Source organism: Astatotilapia calliptera, chromosome 6 (genome assembly GCF_900246225.1).
Source record: "Astatotilapia calliptera chromosome 6, fAstCal1.2, whole genome shotgun sequence".
Lineage (NCBI taxonomy): Eukaryota > Metazoa > Chordata > Actinopteri > Cichliformes > Cichlidae > Astatotilapia > Astatotilapia calliptera.
Window position 1 is genome coordinate 10,207,452 of NC_039307.1, and position 20,927 is coordinate 10,228,378.

Below are 20,927 nucleotides of genomic sequence, written 5' to 3' on the forward strand. Positions count from 1 at the left end.
AATGTGCAAAAAGAACACTGCAACAGCAACACTGTTGCTGTCTGGTTGCACCCAAGGCACTTCAAAGCCCTTTTTGAAGATGAGTGTGGTGTGAGCTTTGTAAGATGGCTCACCAGAAAGATTTCCAAAGGAGCCATGCAACCGTTTCCTGGACACTTCTTCAAATGACAGTAGAAATTATAGCATCTAGATACATTGTAACTGCTATATTGTCACAGATCGTAACTCTAAAGTTCATAGTAATTTGTATGAGTCAGTGAATTATTATCACTTCATTAATTGTGTAACATTATAAAGAACTGTAATGTAGAAGATGTTAGAGCTGCCTCTGTATAAATAAACTGAAAAAGCTTTGTCATTCTGTTTTGTCTGTGTATCTGTAAATGTCAGTCACCTGAAAATGATTTAACACACAAGCTGTTACTCTCTTTCTCCCTGAACAAACCCAAACAAGGCCAGCCATACATACCACAAGCTTTATATGTCTGACTGACTGATAATGTTTGTCTGTGGCTTCCGGTACTCTCTAACTCTGTTACCTCTTTTTCTATGTATTCTTTCCTTCTCTGCAGGGAACATAAGGAGCTTCTTATCCCCGACTACCTCATAAAGATTTTGTAACAGTTTTTAGTTAATAAATGTATCTAGGGAAAGAGGGGAGAATATCTGTCCATCTCCACAACAATCCCCCGGAGTGAAGCTTTCACACAGCCCGAGGGCTGACCTTACCAGCCTGTCAAAGGACATTAAGGTCTTATGGGCAACATGCATGTGAGAGGGATAAAATAAAACTGAGAATCTGCACAGAGAAAAAGACAATGCCAACAAAGCAAGCAGCTTTATACTGACCTATAAAAGATGCCAGAGTTCAAACATGTTGATGATGTGAATCCAGCTTCTTTTTCATAATAAATTTAAAATACCTCCAAACAGATTTATGAAAATTCTGATGTAAAATTGTACTTTGAATTTTTTTTATTTTTTTTTTGGCTGTGGTGGCATATTTGAGCTGAAGAGATTTATGAACAGGTCTGCGGGCAGGAAATAATTCATATTAGCTGTGAGTCCCATTTTTTTCCTACACAAAACCTTGAAATGTTTTAAAAATCTCATTGAAGGGTAAGAACTTTTTCAGCTCGCTGAAAGGACTAGCAAGATCTAATCCATCAAATCACAAGTTGTCACTTTTACTCTTACCTTTGTGCTGAATAATATACATCATATATATTAATCAATGAGCTAATGTTTTGATAGCTGGACTGCATGTGCTTTAGACAGAGGCTAGGTTTCCATTATTTATGTTTAATTAAGATGAACTTGACAGCTGACTGTAACTTCATGTTTAAAATACAGTACTGTGCAAAGTCTTGAGCTGCTCCTCAGTTCTTATATTTCGTTTCCAATGAGCCAGACTTTCTTGTAATTTTCTTAAAGTGGTTTCTGGAGGTCTTCTAAAGTTTTTTGTTGGACATTACCTGCTTTTTTACTCATTTTCAGTCCAGTTTTTATACCCAACCATTTTCAGAAGAATGCTTTGTTTTTTGTTTTTTGTTGAAGTCACATCGCAGTGACTGATCAGCCATCTAAATATAAATAAAGGCACCAAACGCAAGGGATGAACCAGTGTTGTATCTACACATAGCAGACAACTTAGCAAAATAATAATTTTAAATTGCATCTTTCGGGACTTTGTTGCCAGCAGCTTGTCCCCAAAATAGAAAAACTGTTCCTATTTCTGAAAATGCTTCAAAATGCTGAAAGCTTCACATGATGAACAGTGTGTACCTAAAAATTCTGAGGAAACTGGTCAATTGATGACAAACGAAGAGGTGACAAACCTAAAACTATCTGTTGCAGATGACAGGTATGTAATGTCATTAAAATCTGAAAAGAAAAAAAAATCCAACTTAACAATGGACCCGAGAGATGCATCTGACCCTTCAGTTAATCCAACTGCTGTTCACCAAAGCATCATCAGAAATGGTCTCAGTGGGAATGTGACTGTCAATAAGTCATTTCTAAGGAGAGGAACAGGGAGAAAAAGCTGTGGATGACCAAATTATACAAGACCTGCACTGAAAATCAGTGACAACAGGTCCAAACATGACATTTTTGTTCCAGATTGTCATCAGTATCTCTCCAAAAGTTGATTCCGTTCATCTGGACGTAGCGTTTTGTGGGAGAAACGTTTCGTCACTAATCCAAGTGAGAATTTGAATAATTAGGATTAAGGAACTGACCTCCCAGCCCATTGTTCATTCAGTGGGCTGGTTTCAGTCATTATGCAAATGTACTGTTTATAAGATTGGGGAAACCTGCAGTCAGCTGAGACTGAAGAAGTCACTTGGATGAGTGACAAAACGTTTCTCCCACAAAACGCTACGTCCAGATGAACTGAATCAACTTTTGGAGATTTACTTAGCTGGATGATTGAGCATGCATCAAGACGACTGTCAACAGTATGTTCAGAGGAGCTCAGAAAAGTACCATCAAATCTCATTTAGCCATACAGTACCATCTGGAAGGCATCTGATTGGAAACAGCTTAATTTTTCAGCATGACAATGATCCCAAACACAATACCAATGTAGCAGAAGCATACCTGGATATAAAAACTCACAATGGACCACGATCAGTCCTGGAATGTCCTGCGAGAAGTCTGGAGAACTATTCCCGAAGGCTACTCAAAGAAATTACAAGAAAGTTTGTCTAAGAGAGTTCAGACTGTGCTGCAGAATAAAGGTGGTCGCACTATTTTCAAGTTCGTTAAAACTGTACAAACTCTGTTCTTGCCTTATACAGCATATTGTAGTTCACCTATTTCCCATTGTCCTAACAAAATAGCAAAAAACTGTAGAGGACTGCACAGTACTGTCTATTTTAATGTCTGTGTATTAGAAATGAAAGGAAATCATTTCATTTTAGCGCTACAAATCTGTGCTTTGTTAGCTGTCAGAAGTGACAGCAAATAATTCTTAACCTTCTACATGCAGCTAGATTCATTAGTGGAGCTTTCAAACTATTATGGTCAGTCAGCCTGCTCCAGAAAATCTTAAATCTCATCCTTTCTAATCTGAGGAAAATCTATTTTGTACAGGTGTGACCTGTGTCTGTTAATAACCTTTAATACTGTCTGATGTACCACTGAGTAGTTTTAATTTTTCATTTCGTTTTCACTGTGTAACAAAAGTTTAGAGCAGTCTCTAATGTGCATTTACTTGTATGCTTATAGAGCTTTCAGGTACTTCTAGGTTCATGCTGAGTGTGAAATGCTCAGGGAGTCATGAGAAAGTGAACATTTTCTGAAATCTCTAAATTCTGATTTTATTCATTATTTTTTTTAAACCACACTTATACCCTAGAAGCTTTCTGAGGGATACCAAGATTTTCCTTGTGCTTCACTTTCAGTGTGTTTTTAAATTGCACTCAGCACTATGCCATGCTGACATCTAAAAGATTAATAATAATTAATTATAATAATAATTAATATTCAACCCAACGTTTTGAAGTCAAAAGCTTATCATCAAACATGTTACTCAGACATCTCCTCCATGCCTGCTTCATGCCCTGGGGGACGGGGCTATGGCTCCCTACACCTTCTAGCAGATCGTTACATGGAGAAACCTTTAATACAAGCGCGCTCATCCACCCAGGTGTTCACTGGTGTTCACTGTTCATAGACACAAACCACACCTTTCTTGGCTGCTACCTCAAAGCACATTGTGCTGCACAACAACACTCAATATTTAGTATTTACTGTTATTTACACTTAGCTAGATTAATGCGATGGTGTTGTGCTTATTATGCTGCTCTCTTTTTTTCCTTGTTTTCTCTTTTTTTTCTCTCAACAGGTGATCCGGGAGATCTTTTTGCTTTTTAAGTGTCTTTTCTCACTGTCCCTCTTCCCTGTTTTTCTTTTCCTTCCTCTCTTTTCCCTTTCCTATCTCCTAGCCATGTCTGTCCCTTTTGCAACAACTGAAAATAAAATAAAATAAATAATAACAACAATGGTCAATCAAATAGACCAATACCGCAAGGTCGTGATGATCCACTTGTTAAAGTAAATCCGTTGGATATCTTTGTTGGCGTTCAGACAACAATTCTGACGGCTAAAGAACCAAATGTGACAGGCAAAAAAGAAAAGAAAAGAAAAAGACATGTTACTTAAAATCTTGCATAAAATGTGTACCCTTTGACCTCTCTGTGTGTTAGAAGAAGAGAAGGCAAAAACAAAAGCAGTCAGTGGATAAGTTTTTGGTCTCTTTGTGGTGCAATCATCCTTAATAGGACTACAGAAAGCAGAGACTCTTTATATTTGACATGTGATTAGTACAACAAATTTCATTTATTTATTTTTACAAGAAACTTAAGAGGTGTGTGTTAATTGGAAGCATCATATTTGGTGTGAGGTTTGGATAGCTGGAAGATTCTGCAGCACTGACTGAAACCACCCAGAACAGCACCGATACCCATTTACAGAGCATCAATAACACTGGGGACTATTAGAAAATACCCACTGTGGTCTGTGAACCCTGCTGTCATCTGGAGACAAGTATCTGCTGTTGCTCCAAAGGTGAATCTGAGGGGAAACATCAGAGCATGTTTCTTTTCTCAGGTTTAGAGATTTTTAAACTTATATTATATTATATTATATTATATTATATTATATCACACACACACACACACACACACGCACACGCACATGCACGCACGCACACACACACACACACACACACACACACTCTCTCACACACACACTCTCTCTCTCTCTCTCTCTCTCTCTCTCTCTCTCTCTCTCTCTCTCTCTCTTTCTTTATAAATCCTATCAAGCAAGCAGCAGAGCTGTGTGGGCAGAAAGTTGAAGAAAAAGCAGCAGAGCTGCTTGCCAGTACATTCTGCTCAGCACCCCAGACAGCGAACAGCGAAGAGAGCTAGAAAACAACTTTCAATCAATACTGGACAAATACTCAGGAATCGGAAAACAGACGTGACTTTGTTCGGGGACTGATTATTTGAATCTGATTACAGAGAGACTCTGACTTTTCCTCTTCTAGACATAGTAAGCCCGTTCTTGTCTTGATCTCTGCATAAATCTTTACTCTGCGCGATTTAAAAATGTTCTCCTTTAAACGCATCGAGCCTTTAAACAAAGGCTCAAGATATTCAACCTTAGCACACACATTCATTAATGACACATTCATAATTATAGAGCGTGTAGTCAAAAAGATGTGTCGTGCGTAAAAGCGGTGGCACCATTCACAGCTTGACGCACAACACGCCGGATGACTTGTGAGTGGTTCCAAAGTCAGATCAAAAGAGACGTAAACAGTCAGATCTATTAAAAAAAAAAAAAAAAAGAAGAAGCAAAGATAGAGCTGACAAATACAGCACATCATCATCTGTGACTCAACTGCTTACGGTCTAATTCCTCATACGACTACACTACTGTGAAGCTACGTGTATGATACGCTAGGATGTGGAACACCTGCCTCACTGGAGTTCGCTCAGGGCGCACGGGGCGCACACAAAGCTTTAGAATTATCGGAGGAGTTTAATGTAGTGATTATTGGTCTTTCTTGTGCACGGACTGTTGATTGAGACAAACTGGATTGTTCCTTTTTATAGTTCAAAATCACCTTTTCATCGTTTTACTTCACATTTTAAAGCGTGGGGGCTGCTCCGGCTTCTGTCTCGAAAGCATGGGAAAAGAAGAAGGAGGAAAGAGTTTCTTCTAAATCACTGGAATCAAGCCACCACATGGACTGTGAACAATGGAGCAACAAGACCAAAACCTCTGGCATCCCTTTTCATCCGAGCTCAACTCCTCTACATCCTCACCTATCCTCTTCTCTTATCCTCGCCTTTTCAACATCTCCTCCAACATTTCCACTCAGAGTGTCCCCTTTCAGGGCAGCAGCACTCTGATGACCGCAGTCATATCCCTCACAGTCTTCGTGGTGGGTCTGACCGGCAACACTTTGGCGATCTATGTGGTGCTGCGCTATGCCAAAATGAAAACAGTCACCAATATCTACATCCTGAACCTGGCTATGGCTGATGAGCTGTACATCGTCGGGCTCCCCTTTCTTACCACACAGAATGTACTCTCCTATTGGCCCTTTGGCTCTTTCCTGTGCCGCGTGGTCATGACTGCAGACTCCATGAACCAGTTTACGTCTATCTTCTGTCTCACAGTAATGTCGATTGACCGTTACCTGGCTGTGGTTCATCCAATCCGCAGCACCAAGTGGAGACACCCCCGCATAGCGAAGGTAGTGAGCGCAGCTGTGTGGGCCGTTTCCTTTGTGGTGGTCCTGCCAGTGGTCATCTTCTCTGATGTGCAGGTATATAATTCAGTCGTGTGCCAGTGAAAACTTCAGATAGGACACCGAAGCATGGTAATATGACCGCTCCTAAAGCGAGAATTAAGCACTGGTTTAATGGCCATATTGGTAGTTGTTACAGATTAATAACTACGTTCCTCTACAATCTTTGAACAAAGGTATTTTTTTAAAAGAAGGAACAACTATAAACGACAAATGTTACCAGTAAAACAAAAACTGTAAATAATAATAAGAAGAAAAAGAAATAATAATAGTTACAAAAATCCAAGCTAAATGTCACAAGAGGGTTTTTGTGAAACATGTTAAAAACACTGAATTTTCAGCACTGTTAATGGTACTATTTTTTATTTCTTTTTATAAAGTGTGTTTGACCTTCACGACTGTTTGCTAAAGTAAAAAAAAACATTTGACAATAATATGTTCGACTGTTCTTTTGGAGACTACTTGGAGTTCTAGCTCACTCCCTGGTATTTCTGTATTTGTGTTAAGCTAAGCTAAACATAATTCCCCATTCTTTGAAATATTCATTCACATAATGCAGTGCAATGCATTTCGCTTTAGCAATGATTCTAATTGCAGTATAACAAAACAAACAAAAAAAGCAGGAATTTGATGGAGGTACTCAAATCAAGTGGTTCCCAAATAGTGCAACCAGTGCACCATGAGGCACCATCATATTTTTTCAAAACCATATGTTATGATTATGCAATATACAACTGCACTTCAAGTTGAATGAGTTGTTATATTATCATGTCAATCTTTTCTGTACACTCACTGAGAGGTAAATATAATATCCTAAAAATTCTTTGAACGAACGTGTCTGTCGGTGCACCTTGGATGAATTACCAGATAATGAGAAGCATTACAGTCTAAATATGCCCTGAAAGCACGGAGGTCAACAAATAAGAAAACTAATTCCTTTCCAGTATGGTCCAAACCACCACATAATATCTCAAATGTAAGATGTCTTACTGCTTCTGCTGAAACAATGGTGTCAACAGTCTACATGTGTTATCTGTCATGAGAATCTGGCTAATGCACATTTGGTTCCATGCAAGATAAAGAGCTACGTGCCAACTTAACCTCCTTTCCGAGAAAATCTTTTCCTACTTCAATCAATATTAACTGAAGGCACAAAGAACATTTGTTTATGGTCTGGTAAAGTATCCAGTGAGTCAAGACAGCTAAGTCAAATGCTAGTCAAGTGGTACCACCACACCGAAAGTGTGATGCTAGGTCTAAGTGCTGGAAATTGGCAGTCAAAAGTGCCTTTATTTGATGATTCAATGTGAAATAAAACACTATCAAAATGCCAGCTGACATGGAAGCTGTTTATTCCACAGACATGAATACAAGTGTATTTGCAAAGATGCACTTGTGTAAAGTTTATGAAAAAGAAAAGTGTTTCTGCAACAACAATTTAAACGAGCAGACATTGTTAAGCTCAAAGACAGACAAAGCTGAAATGGCTTGGTATGTGCAAAGGAGGGATAGTGGATATATCGGACAAAGGATGTTAAACAGGCAGCAGTCATGCAGGAAGAAAAGAGGAACACTAAAAGATAAGATTCATGGATATAGTGAAGGAGAACGTGCAGAGGGTTGGTGTAGCAGAGGAATAGGGTGAAATGTGGGCAGGTGATTTGCTGTAGTGACCCCTAAAGGAGGAGGAGGATGAACAAGAAGAAGTAGAAGATGAAGATGATGATTGACATTTAAAATTAATGGATGTGATGGAAAGCAGTGGATTAACTTCCAGATTTTGTTGTTGACTGTCTGTCAGATTCCGATTCAATTCTGAATTTACTTTATTTGTTCAATATTCATTTTTCTTTAGGATACATTTAACTCCTGCAACATGATCTGGCCAGAGCCGAAGGATGTGTGGTCAACAGCCTTCATTCTCTACACTGCCACAGTGGGTTTCTTTGGACCACTGCTCATCATTTGCCTCTGTTACCTTCTTATTGTCATCAAGGTAGATATTTCATGAAGCTCATTAAAAAGCACATTTTTAAGTTGATATTCTTTTCTCAGTCAACAGAAAGGCACGATTTCCATCCTCGTCATTATAATTCAAATCTTTTTATTGTTATTTTGCAGGTGAAGTCCTCTGGGGCACGGGTTGGTTTCTCTAAACGCCGACGCTCAGAGCGCAAAGTGACCCGGATGGTGGTGGTGATTGTGGTGGTGTTTGTGCTCTGCTGGCTGCCGTTCTTCATCATCAATATGGTCAATCTGGTGGTCATCATCCCGGAGTCCAGTGCCACTGCTGGCATCTACTTCTTTGCTGTCATCTTGTCTTATGCCAACTCATGTGCCAATCCGTTTCTCTATGGTTTCCTATCAGACAACTTTAAACAGAGCTTCAGAAAAGTACGTTGAATTTCTTCTCACCATAGCAGTGCTGTTAAAGCCCGCTAATTAGCATCTTACATCTTGTTTATCTGATCTCAACTCATTGTGTTTGTTAACTGTTGAACTGTTGTGAGCAGTGATTTTTTAGAAGGTAATATCAATTTCTACAAACTGCATCAGTTTGACAGTGCTGTATAAGAATAGGAATATAATCATAGTTTAGGGCTCTATCTATTGCAGCTTCATTTTACTTTAAATTATGTTTTCATATCATTTTTCATCTACCAATCACAGCAGGTGATTCAACACTGCTCAAAACTGTGGTTACTAAAACATGTCCACATTTTTTTTTAAAGAAAAGAGATGTTTGCCTTTAATTTAAATGTCATTAAATTCATAAGAAATGTTTCTCCCACATTTTGTGAAAAACAATCATTTAAAAATTATTAATTTTTTATTAAAATAGTTTTTTCAGCAACCATCAGTCTGGAGCAAAGCTGGCATGTATTGTGGTATCCAGTTTAGATGTCCTGATAAATGTCTATCATCAGAAAAATATATATATCAAAGTTAAAGTCAAAATATCCAATAAATTAGAGTTCAGCAATAATAAAGAATAAATCTACAATATGATTTTTTGTCATTTTTTGGATGCTGTCATATTGTCAATAAATTTCCCAAAGCTGATCCAAGTGCAGAGGGAACATGCCAGACTGATAACAAGAGAAACAAAATCACTCGCTAAATTAAAAGACCAACTCCAAAAACGCTAAAAAGCAACACATAGAAATCCCTGGGAACTAAGGGAGAAAAAACAACAACTTGAAAAAGTGTGAAGCAAAATAGGCTGAATTTATACATGCTGGAGAAAGTGGCGATAAGACAGAGGTGAACCGTATTAAGATCAAAACAATACTGAGCGTGTGAAAAGGAATAAAAGAGCTAACCTTCAAATTTAAAAAGGAAGGTAATCAGAAAATGTCAAGAAAACAAAGCAGTGAAGAATAAACTCACACAGCTGGGTGAACACAGAAACACAAAAGAAAAAGCGGAAAACGAGCAACTTGACAGACACATGCCTGTCAGCTATGATTATTATACACCCCTCCTCTAAAACCTTAAAGAAATGAAAGAATATACATGACTAATTTCACATAACTAGAATGAGTTTGATGGTTCAGACTATCAGCACAAAATAACAACGTTATTAATAAAAGTATTGCTTTAATTTAGAAACAAAAATAAGAAAAAATTTGGTTTAATATCAGTGTTTTCACTTTGTTCTCCTTCCTTTGGGCTTGGAAAAGGATAAAGGCTTAGTTTGACACTCCCTACTGAGTGTCTGTGTCTGCAGTTGGTATGGACACCTGTATGTACAAGAAGAGGTTTACTGTTCTGCTTTTTGTCTCTCTGTTTCCTAACAGTTGCTGCCACTGAGGAAATGTTGTTGTTTTTCACTATTACCTTGCTTATTGCAATTCTCTTTCTCACTGCCTCGGAAGCCTAGACTACAAATTATGTGACCATGTTGTTAAAATGTTTTGTTGCAGGATTAGTTAAACTCTGTCTCCCACAGTTATTAAACAGTGAAGCCATGAAGCTAAACTCAGTATTAATATTTTTCGAATACAGAAAACATGAAAAAATATGTTTTAGTGAAATATGTGTAAGTAGAAAAAAAATCAGTGATATGGTTTCACTTTTTGGTTCCAGTGCTGCTATCTAGGATTGTTTTACCCCTATGGTTGAGACTCATCTTTAGCAGTATTATTATTCTGGTTATAGAGTGCAACATTTTTATTTCAAGTGTATTACAATCCTTTTTTTCTGAAAAAACAAACCTGGATCCAGAATACTGTTATTTTCTAGTCTGTACACCTTCAACAGTATGTTATGTTGCAGAGAAGGCTGATGTGTAGCAACCCTCTAAAGATAATAACAGCACTAATATTGTCATGACCCTTCAGGTGCTGTGTGTGAGGACCATGAGGTGCGTTGCCAATGATGTAGATGATGGTGACCCCAGTGTCCCGCGCACTGAGAAAACCACAGCACAAGACTGCATCCTGCTGTCCCCGCGTAACCAGGTCTATCACGATCCCCAGAGCAGCCAGGTAACCAGTGTGTGTGCTCATGTGGAGCTGAGGTGATGGTATGTATTGCATAATGGGAATTAAAGGGATTTGGAAAAATAAAAAAGAACAGAGATTTAAATCAATTTAGTGCAGCACTAGATCAAAAGAAAGGCATGTGTTATTTTTGTTTCACTAATATTAGAAGAACAGTGGAGACTCTCTGCATCATAAGTGCGTCACTTCTGTATTAATCAACAGGCAGGTGTGTGCATTTGTGTGTGAGAGCAGCTAATTGAAGGTTTGTGAATTAATGCTGCTGCAGAGGCAATGATTAGAAAAAATTCTGAAAGTGCCAGCGAAAGTGATTAGGTTTAGAGGAGGGAAAGAGGGAAGAAAAAGCTCTGACTCAGTCTGTGCAGTGTGGCGCTTCATGGTGTCCATTTAGATAACTAGTACAAGAGCAGTGAGGTGCATTAGATGACAGAGTGGCTCTGATGAGGCTCTTCCAGTGCTTAATCAGCTTTTCAAGGTTATATAATGCCAACTTTCTCCAAAAGTCACAGAAATTATGGATGCGCTTTGTGTAGGTCCCTTTGATCCAAAAGAGGAGAAAACATGAGACTAATAGGTATGACAGGAAAATACACGCAGGCAAAATAAAGGGAGACGTGGAAAAGAAAACATAAGAAACAAAAGTAAACGGTTAAAACTGGAAAACAAAAGAAAAAATGTTATTTAAATCACACCAGGGACCAAATACATAACAGAGTGCCTCTGACTGAAAGGCGGTGTTTATAGATTTTTATGCCTCATACAGATGATGATGATGATGAAAACAGCAGATCTAGTGTGTCATATAAATCAATGATGACAATTGTGAAAAAAGAAATCGCTTACAGTTTTAGTCTTTAAACGTTTCTCGTGGCTCATAATGGGCCTCTGCACACATAAGCACAATCGGTCTGTGTTGCTTGACATATCTATATATTTTTAAGATTTTGACCATTTTACGAATAAAAAATATATTTAGTTTCAATAAGTAAGAACCCACTGATTTTTTTTTATTGCAGTCTTGGAGATATTTCATTTGGTTGAGTAAATAAAACCCCACTTACAAAAACAAAAGATCAAACATCCACTGCGTGCATTCATGTCATGCCTCTTTTTTTTTTGTAATTTCTCTATTGTCTTCCCCTTTTTCATGTTCCCATCTTGCTCTTTCATTTGTTCTTCTTCTCTCTGAAGATCTCACCTCACCCGCCGGGCTCACCAACGACTCACACTGCAGCAGACCTGCACCGCTCCACCCCTGCATGTAAGTTTCAGTCCACTTACCCAGGAACCGGACCGGCCACTACCACAGCAGCCTCGATGCTAAACTCTGTTGTAACTGCAGCTGAACCTCCCACAGTCACTGCCCTGACCACTAGCTCCTCCTCTGGTTAATTAGGGCCACATGAACAGTAGCAGAGAAACTCACAGATGAACTGAGAAAGAAAAACATATTTTAAGGATTAAGTGATCAAAGTGGCAAAATCGATGCTTTTCTGCCTTTTTGTCAACTATTTTATTAATACCACACACACTTATTCTACATCCATTATAGCACATTGGTGGAAAAAAAAAATCACAACATTTTTGTTTATCAAGACCAATTTTGTTCCTTTCAGCAGCCTGACATAAGTGCCTTTCCAGCTTACTCCTTACATTTTAGGTTGGTCATGTAACACTGAAGAATGTATTTACCTATCAGAACCAAAAAGCCTCTTAGGACTTATTTCATTCGGTGGATGTAATTTCCTGCAGGTAGCAAATATGAGGGGTTTATTTGGGCATTATAGGGTCCTCTCTACAACAGCTTTAATCAAACAGCGCAGTAATTCATCATATTTTCTCATTTCCAACTGCTGCTTATTTCTGCTTTCTTACTTAAGTGGATAAATTGTGATGATTGAATCCGACGTCTGTATTTGCTTTGCGTAAAAGTCTTTTGTGATCTCATTTGCGTACCATTGAGAAGTTTAAAAGAAAAAGGAAACAAAATGAAAAACGGCTCGCTTGTCTTTTCTCAAAGTAAATGTGATGCTTTGGCAGCTCTATGCTTCTCTGTAAATATGTAGCCCCCCTTAAAGCTAAAACGCCTGACATTTTTGGATATATGCTTCTTGCATTTTGTTTTTGTGTTCATGTGATGTGTGTGCACAGTAAAGATAAACTTTATTTGATGAACTGGCGATACAAGGTGTTTTGCAAAAATTACCAAAAAGAAAAATAGAAAATACACAAGAGAAAAAGAGAACAATAGCAATATTATTCACAAGAAAGGGACACATTTAAACATTAAAAAAGACCTTTCAACACATTATGCAAATATGAGTCTGTACAAGTGGGTTTTTAAAAGCTTCTGGATTTGACACAGCTGATCTGAAGGAGAAGGTATAAAAGTCTGTTCCACATTTGTTTTAAGCCCTTTTAATAGGAACTGATTCTCTGATGTCAGGAATCTGGGCACAGAATAATAGGTTAGCATGTAAACAGAGCCATTCCAGGTAACAGTCTGGTTATTTGTGCCTGTTTTACTTTGCTCTACCTAGTGTATGTATTTATTTTTTGTCTTTGCAAGAGTTGCGATGTAGCAGCATATGTTGTTATCAGCGCTGTTGGGTGTAAAATAAATGCTAGAGTAAATCAGATGAGACAGGAGACACTGTGTCTTTGGCCTTTGCAATTGCATCTAGATCATCTTAGGTACAATTTAAACACTTAAAGCAAACTTTAAAGAACAAGTTTGAGCACAGCTTCTCCTTTAGTGGTAGTATGTCTAAAGTATTGATGTATTATTATGTATGTATTGTTTATACATTTTCTGGCTGCCATGTCTGTAAAGCCAACAACCAGTGACTGAAAACCAGTATATTGTTGAGAATATTCATTAATGCAATTGAATACTGTAATACAATAAAATAACTCACAGTAATGGGATTCGTTTACTGCAGTAGACAATCTCGCTGATGGATTGTGGGTGTTTTCCAGTCACTTTTTCATTATGTACAACGAAAGAAAATTCATATTAGTGGCACAAAGAGTGTGAGTGTAATGGAGTGGAGGCAGTGAATAATGTAAACTAATAGAAGCAATGGAATAACAAAAAAAAACCAAGGCTGATGAAAAAGGCTTTTACATGCAAATACAGCAAATGTGATGTATATTTCAACTGATATTTATAGCTGTTCAGATGTGTCATTGCTATGTGTTTTTGGGCTTCTTTTGAATAAAAGATTGTGATTAAAAACAGAGAAAGAGAGTCTGTTGTTGATACTCAGACACACTAATTACACTCAGTTATATTTATAAAGCACTTGTTCACAACAGGAGGCAGCACAGTAGTGCGGTGATTAGTACTGCTGCCTCACAGCAAGACGGTCCTGGGTTAGAATCCACCATCTGTGCGGAGTTTGCATGTTCTCCCTGTGTTTGCGTGGGTTCCCCCTGGGTACCCTGTCATGCAGGTATTGGGTTTAAATTAACTGGTAATTTTAAATTGCCCATAGGTGTGAATGTGAGTGTGTATGGTTGTTTGTCTCTCCGTATTAGCCCTGCTACAGACTGGGAACCTGTCCAGGGTATACCCTACCTCCTGTCCTATGTTACCTGGTATAGGCTCAAGTCCCCCTGTGACCCTGAATTGGATAAGTTGCATAAGTGGAGCAGAATGTATGGATGGATAGTTCACAACACCAGTTGTTTCAAGCCACTTATAAGGACAAGACTCCACAATATTACCTTTGTTACGACCCGGCTCAAAGCCGCAACATAAAAACGGAGATGAATAACAGAGTGTTAGTGTGAAGAAGCTTTATCTTAAAATGGCATAGCAGGTTGGCTCAAATGGCTGGTACCACCAAGGCAAAGACTAGTGAGCTCTCTGGACGCTTGCCTCAGGTATGCTTTTATCCACACCTGACTAGGTGTGGCCAGCACCAGCTGAACACACTGAGCAGATTAGAGGCTGCAGAGGGACGTAACAACCTTAATGAGCAGATGATCCTTTGCAAGCAAAGACATGGTGACAGTTGGGAAGAAAAACTTCCTTAAAGCAGGACGAGAGGTCTAAAAGAACCAGGCTTGTAGGTCTGCCATTTGCCATGAGGGTAACAAGAAGACAGAAAAGAGGAGCATAGAGAGACTCTGACAACCGTAAACCTATTAGTTTATGGACATTATGGAGAAAAATCTGTACTTTTAAGCAGGCTATGAGAACCCCATCAACTAGAGTCTTTACAATCTTGTAGATTAACATTTATCTAAAGCTTGGTCAGATTTTTACACCCTTCATGCCACACCTGAAAAACTGCCACAAGATCTGTATTTCCATACTCTGCAAAGGTACAGTGGGGCAAAAAAGTATTTAGTCAGCCACCGATTGTGCAAGTTCCCCCACTTAAAATGATGACAGAGGTCAGTAATTTGCACCAGAGGTACACTTCAACTGTGAGAGACAGAATGTGAAAAAAAAATCCATGAATTCACATGGTAGGATTTGTAAAGAATTTATTCGTAAATCAGGGTGGAAAATAAGTATTTGGTCAATAACAAAAATACAACTCAATACTTTGTAACATAACCTTTGTTGGCAATAACAGAGGTCAAACGTTTATTATAGGTCTTTACCAGGTTTGCACACACAGTAGCTGGTATTTTGGCCCATTCCTCCATGCAGATCTTCTCGAGAGCAGTGATGTTTTGGGGCTGTCGCCGAGCAACACGGACTTTCAACTCCCGCCACAGATTTTCTATGGGGTTGAGGTCTGGAGACTGGCTAGGCCACTCCAGGACTTTCAAATGCTTCTTACGGAGCCACTCCTTTGTTGCCCGGGCGGTGTGTTTTGGATCATTGTCATGTTGGAAGACGCAGCCTCATTTCATCTTCAAAGTTCTCACTGATGGAAGGAGGTTTTGGCTCAAAATCTCACGATACATGGCCCCATTCATTCTGTCCTTAACACGGATCAGTCGTCCTGTCCCCTTGGCAGAAAAACAGCCCCATAGCATGATGTTTCCACCCCCATGCTTCACAGTAGGTATGGTGTTCTTGGGATGCAACTCAGTATTCTTCTTCCTCCAAACACGACGAGTTGAGTTTATACCAAAAAGTTCTACTTTGGTTTCATCTGACCACATGACATTCTCCCAATCCTCTGCTGTATCATCCATGTGCTCTCTGGCAAACTTCAGACGGGCCTGGACATGCACTGGCTTCAGCAGCGGAACACGTCTGGCACTGCGGGATTTGATTCCCTGCCGTTGTAGTGTGTTACTGATGGTGACCTTTGTTACTTTGGTCCCAGCTCTCTGCAGGTCATTCACCAGGTCCCCCCGTGTGGTTCTGGGATCTTTGCTCACCGTTCTAATGATCATTTTGACCCCACGGGATGAGATCTTGCATGGAGCCCCAGATCGAGGGAGATTATCAGTGGTCTTGTATGTCTTCCATTTTCTGATGATTGCTCCCACAGTTGATTTTTTCACACTAAGCTGCTTGCCTATTGTAGATTCACTCTTCCCAGTCTGGTGCAGGTCTACAATACTTTTCCTGGTGTCCTTCGAAAGCTCTTTGGTCTTGGCCATGGCGGAGTTTGGAGTCTGACTGTTTGAGGCTGTGGACAGGTGTCTTTTATAAAGATGATGAGTTCAAACAGGTGCCATTCATACAGGTAACGAGTGGGGGACAGAAAAGCTTCTTACAGAAGACGTTACAGGTCTGTGAGAGCCAGAGATTTTCCTTGTTTGAGGTGACCAAATACTTATTTTCCACCCTGATTTACGAATAAATTCTTTACAAATCCTACCATGTGAATTCATGGATTTTTTTTTCACATTCTGTCTCTCACAGTTGAAGTGTACCTCTGGTGCAAATTACTGACCTCTGTCATCATTTTAGGTGGGGGAACTTGCACAATCGGTGGCTGACTAAATACTTTTTTGCCCCACTGTAAATGGCCTGTATTTGTATAACGCTTTACACAACCAGTCATCCACCCATTCACACACAGGTGATGGCAAGCTACATTGTAGCCACAGCCACCCTGGGGTGCACTGACAGAGGCGAGGCTGCCGGACACTGGCGCCACCACCTCTGACCACCACCAGTAGGCAACGTGTGAAGTGTCCTGCCCAAGGACACAACGACCGAGACTGTCCAAGCCAGGGCTCGAACTGGCAACCTTCCGATTACAAGACAACCTGCCAACTCTTGAGCCACGATCGCCCCATCATGATACATTGCATAAGTATGATGATAATATAACCTCATGTTTAAATAATGAAGAAATGGTACAAATGATATCCTTGCACTGAACAAGCTCAGCTCGTATGTGCAGGTATGTGTCTTCTTTCCCTGAAAGGTCTGTGGAGACAGCCCACCTAATGACCACAGACTGAATGTCAGGTTAAATCTCCTTCACTACTTACAGTAATGCCTCTGACTCAGTACCACAGCCAAATGTACAATCTCTTTATGGCATCACAGGCATGACTGTTTGTGTGCATTTTGATGGCAGGCGATAGACGTTTTTTTTTTTGTTGTTTTGTTGTTTTTCTAATCTGCTTCATTATCTCAAATACACAGCTCTGAGACGAAAGAAGAATAGATGAACAGTGGGCATCGCTTGTTATTCACAGACCCATTTACTAAGCAATATCAAGTAACAAGCACAATAATATTTATAGGGTCTGTATGTATTATTGTAGGGTCTACCTTTTTTTTTTTTTTTTTTTTTTTGCCTGTCCCGTTTGGCTCTTTTGCCATCAGAATTGTTGTCTAAAGGCAAAGAAAGATGCCCAACGGATTTACTTTACCAAATTGACCATCCCAGCCTTGCCGTAATGGTCCATTTGATTCACCTTTTATTGTTTATTTTATTTTCACTTACTGAATACGGGACAGACTTGACTGGGGGAAAGAAGGGGAGAAAGAAAGAGGGAAAGAGAAACAGCTGAGAAGAGGGACGGGGGAGAAGGGCAAAAGACAAAAACCAACAGAACGGGCAGAAAAAGAAAAGAAAAAAGAAAAAAAATGCATATATCAATCACCTGGATCACCTGCTGAGAAAGAAAAAAGAAAACAAGCAGAAGAGAACAAGAGTAATAGAATAAACAACATCACAATGATATATGGGAACATGACAGTAAATACTAAATATTAAACATTATTGTGCAGCACATAAGATCAACAGAACACAGTGTGCTTTGAGGTAGGAGCCAAAAAGGGTGTAGTTTGTGGGTGTGATCACCCGTGTGTACACCTGTGAGCATGGATGCGCTTGTTTTTTTTTTTTTTTAAAGGTTCCTTCATGTAATGATCTGCTAGAGGGTGTGGGGGGGCCACTGCCCCGTCCTCCAGGGTATGAAGCAAGTATGGAGGAGATCAAAACTCCAGACATCCAGAGGCCCCCAGAACACAAGAGACCAAGGAAGACCAACAGAGGGGCAGCTGCGCCACTGTCCCAGAAAGAGCTGAGGAGAGTCCCAGATGAGGGCTCACTCAGCAGCCGCGGAGCAGAAGCCAGGGGGAGTTGCAGTGACGCGCCCGTGAGCTCCGCCGGCAGCCAGCCGTGCCTGAGTGACCGAGCCCCAGGCCGAGAGGCCAGGGGCACCCCACCTCCGAAGTGGCCCGAGCGAGCCCCAGGCTCCAGGCCCCGATAAGCGGCCGCCAAGGAGTGAGCCGGTGTGTACCTGGACGCCCATCCCCGGACACAAAGAACCACCAACGCACCGACACCTGAGGGAGTCCGCCACTGGCAGGGGAAGTGGTGGTAGGGGGAGATAGGCCTCCAAACCTTGGAGGGCCTAAGATGTCCCCAGAGAGGTGGCGCCTGACACCCAACCTGACATATAGACACAGAAATACAGGCACACACATATACAAACATCCATTCCCACCCTCATGCTCTCATATGTAGGGTCTACCTTACAATATAAAGCGCCTTGAGGTAAATAAACTCGAATTGAACTGAAATCTAGACAATATCTTGTTTTTTGCAGCTTCCCATTCTAGTGGTTTTTTGATTTATTAGTTCAGCTGTGAGCAGAGTTTCGTTCAAAATTCACTAATTTACATCAGATTTAATGGGCAGACCTGCTGCTGGCTATAAAATAATTAATACGATTTTGGTGAGAGCTGATTCCAGTGGGAGACAGGAACATGAAGTAAAAAGAAAACTGTTTCCAAGGAGAGATGTGTAAAATTTAAATATAAACTGAATTCACTTGTGAAATTGGAAATGATTTAAATCTTAGATTTAATTAAAAATGGTCAAATAAAACATATAAAGGCAAAAAGCCACCAAACCTTTCACGAATGGCTATGGCCCAGGGCTCTGAGATTGAATTAGGAACACTTAGGAATTTTAATTGATGACTGGCTCTCTTTTTTTCTCCACCTCACATTCAGCAACAGGGGAATAAATAAGTCTTAAGAGTCAAGTCTTGTCTTTGTTTTGTGCCATTATAGAGACTTGTTGCTTCCACTTTTGTCAGTGCTGCAATAAGTTTTATTTACACGTATGAATCTTTGCAATGCTTAGATATGCTGGTTTCAGTTTCCCTGTAGCATAAAGATTCATCACATACTGTATCTTAGTGGCCTTCTGTGTTAGATGACACTGTCTTATCCTTTCAATTCAGCCATGGATTCAGTTTTGTATTAAATTTAGTTTTAATTCAATTCAATTCAATACAATTAAATTTTTCTTTATATAGCGATAGCAATGCTTCTACTGAAGAAGTGCTTATATTAATGCTTATATTAAGTCCAGGTTTTATTGTAAGTGGAAATAAACACTACAATTTACAAAGTACAAATAAATTCTTATTTTGCCAGTCTCTCTTAATACAAAAAATTAATACAAATTCTAATAAAAATAGAAATAAAGAGAGAAAAATACAAAAGGAAGTGGAAGTAATAATAATAATAATGATAATGAAATTCATTAAAAGACCTGAGCTTGAAAGACCTGAGCCTGATTACTTATGCCTGTGTGCAATTTTGCAAACAGATAATCAACAAATAGCCGATAATAATAGTGCACTAACAATGAACAGTAGTGATGTGGTGGGATAGGAGCACTGCTCAGTGTCTTACTCATGGCCTGTGGGGAAAAGCTATTTGAGAGTCTTTTAGCTTCTACTCAAGGCCAGAAGTGTGAACAGGCCATGTTAAGAGTGTTTATTGTCCTTAAACTACCCGTTTCTCTCTCTCTGGTCCGAAATACCAACTTATGTCATGTGTATAAGTGTAAGCATGTCTTCATTGCGTTTTATGTATTCATGTTAATTTTTAGTGTGTGTAAGCTGTTTCTTCATTGCCTTGGTATGCTATAATCAGGTTTAATTCATGCATCTTTTCACTGAGTTCTGAATTCAAACTATCTCACTTCTGATTCTTTCCAAAAATAATTTCACATGTAACAATTTGTGTATGTGTGTTTTCTATTTTTTGTTTACCTCTTTGTTGTGATCTGGTGGACATCTCTAAACCATCATAAGTTCAGGCTTCAAATTCAACCCAATTATACCCTGTATTCTCGCAGTCGTACTCCTCTGGGCTTCACCTCTCACTGGCCCCTGTGCTCTTCTCTTCACAGTGTCCTTTGTGGCCTTAAATCTCCAGCAAACACAATCTGTTTCTTCTCTGTTTCTTTTCAGTATTTTCCTTTTAGATTAAGTCCCAGCCTGGCAAAATATCACATTCAGTGCCTTCAAACAGTCATGTCACACTGTCCTTACCAGCCTGCAGTTCACCGTGCATGTTTTCATCACGTGGTTTCTTCCATGCTGCTGCTGGTGTCGTCAGTGTGGTTTCAGTGTTAATGGTTCAGTTGCACTATCTTTTGCCTGCTGTTAATTCTTCAAGTCCACGACGTTCTGTCGGTCTTCAGCAGGAGATTAACTGTCCTTTGAGCTTCTTCTCAGGATGGGGACAAAGTGAGAGGTCAAGCTGTAAAATTTTAAGCCAAAACCTGGCCTGTTTTCCTCCCAATTCTGTTAATCTATGGTTTTGCCACTGTACTCAAGGTTCCAGGTTGAGAGGAGTCCACCTGTATTGACACACTAAAGCATACAATTAATATCCTTTTCATTTCTTTTCTTAA

General features: G+C 39.5%; 1 protein-coding gene across 2 annotated transcripts; it reads left to right on the top strand.

Annotated features, from left to right (window-relative positions):
- Positions 1-4,857: 4,857 nt before the first annotated feature.
- Positions 4,858-14,715, top strand: LOC113023813 (somatostatin-like receptor F_48D10.1). Of its 2 annotated transcripts, none has more exons than XM_026170204.1 (5): positions 4,858-6,343; positions 8,181-8,321; positions 8,447-8,719; positions 10,669-10,815; positions 12,022-14,715. In XM_026170204.1, the coding sequence occupies exons 1-5, from the start codon at positions 5,771-5,773 to the stop codon at positions 12,220-12,222; spliced, it is 1,335 nt and encodes a 444-aa protein (XP_026025989.1). In that variant the 5' UTR covers positions 4,858-5,770; the 3' UTR covers positions 12,223-14,715. The 2 variants fall into 2 exon arrangements, with proteins under 2 accessions (XP_026025989.1, XP_026025990.1); XM_026170205.1 differs by having other exon boundaries at positions 4,858-6,271.
- Positions 14,716-20,927: the final 6,212 nt, after the last annotated feature.

Coding starts and splice junctions, on each gene's coding strand:
- LOC113023813 (XM_026170204.1), top strand. CDS start 5,771: ATGGAGCAACAAGACCAAAACCTCTGGCATCCCTTTTCATCCGAGCTC. Junction 6,344..8,180: donor TCATCTTCTCTGATGTGCAG/GTATATAATTCA, acceptor ATTTTTCTTTAG/GATACATTTAACTCCTGCAA. Junction 8,322..8,446: donor ACCTTCTTATTGTCATCAAG/GTAGATATTTCA, acceptor GTTATTTTGCAG/GTGAAGTCCTCTGGGGCACG.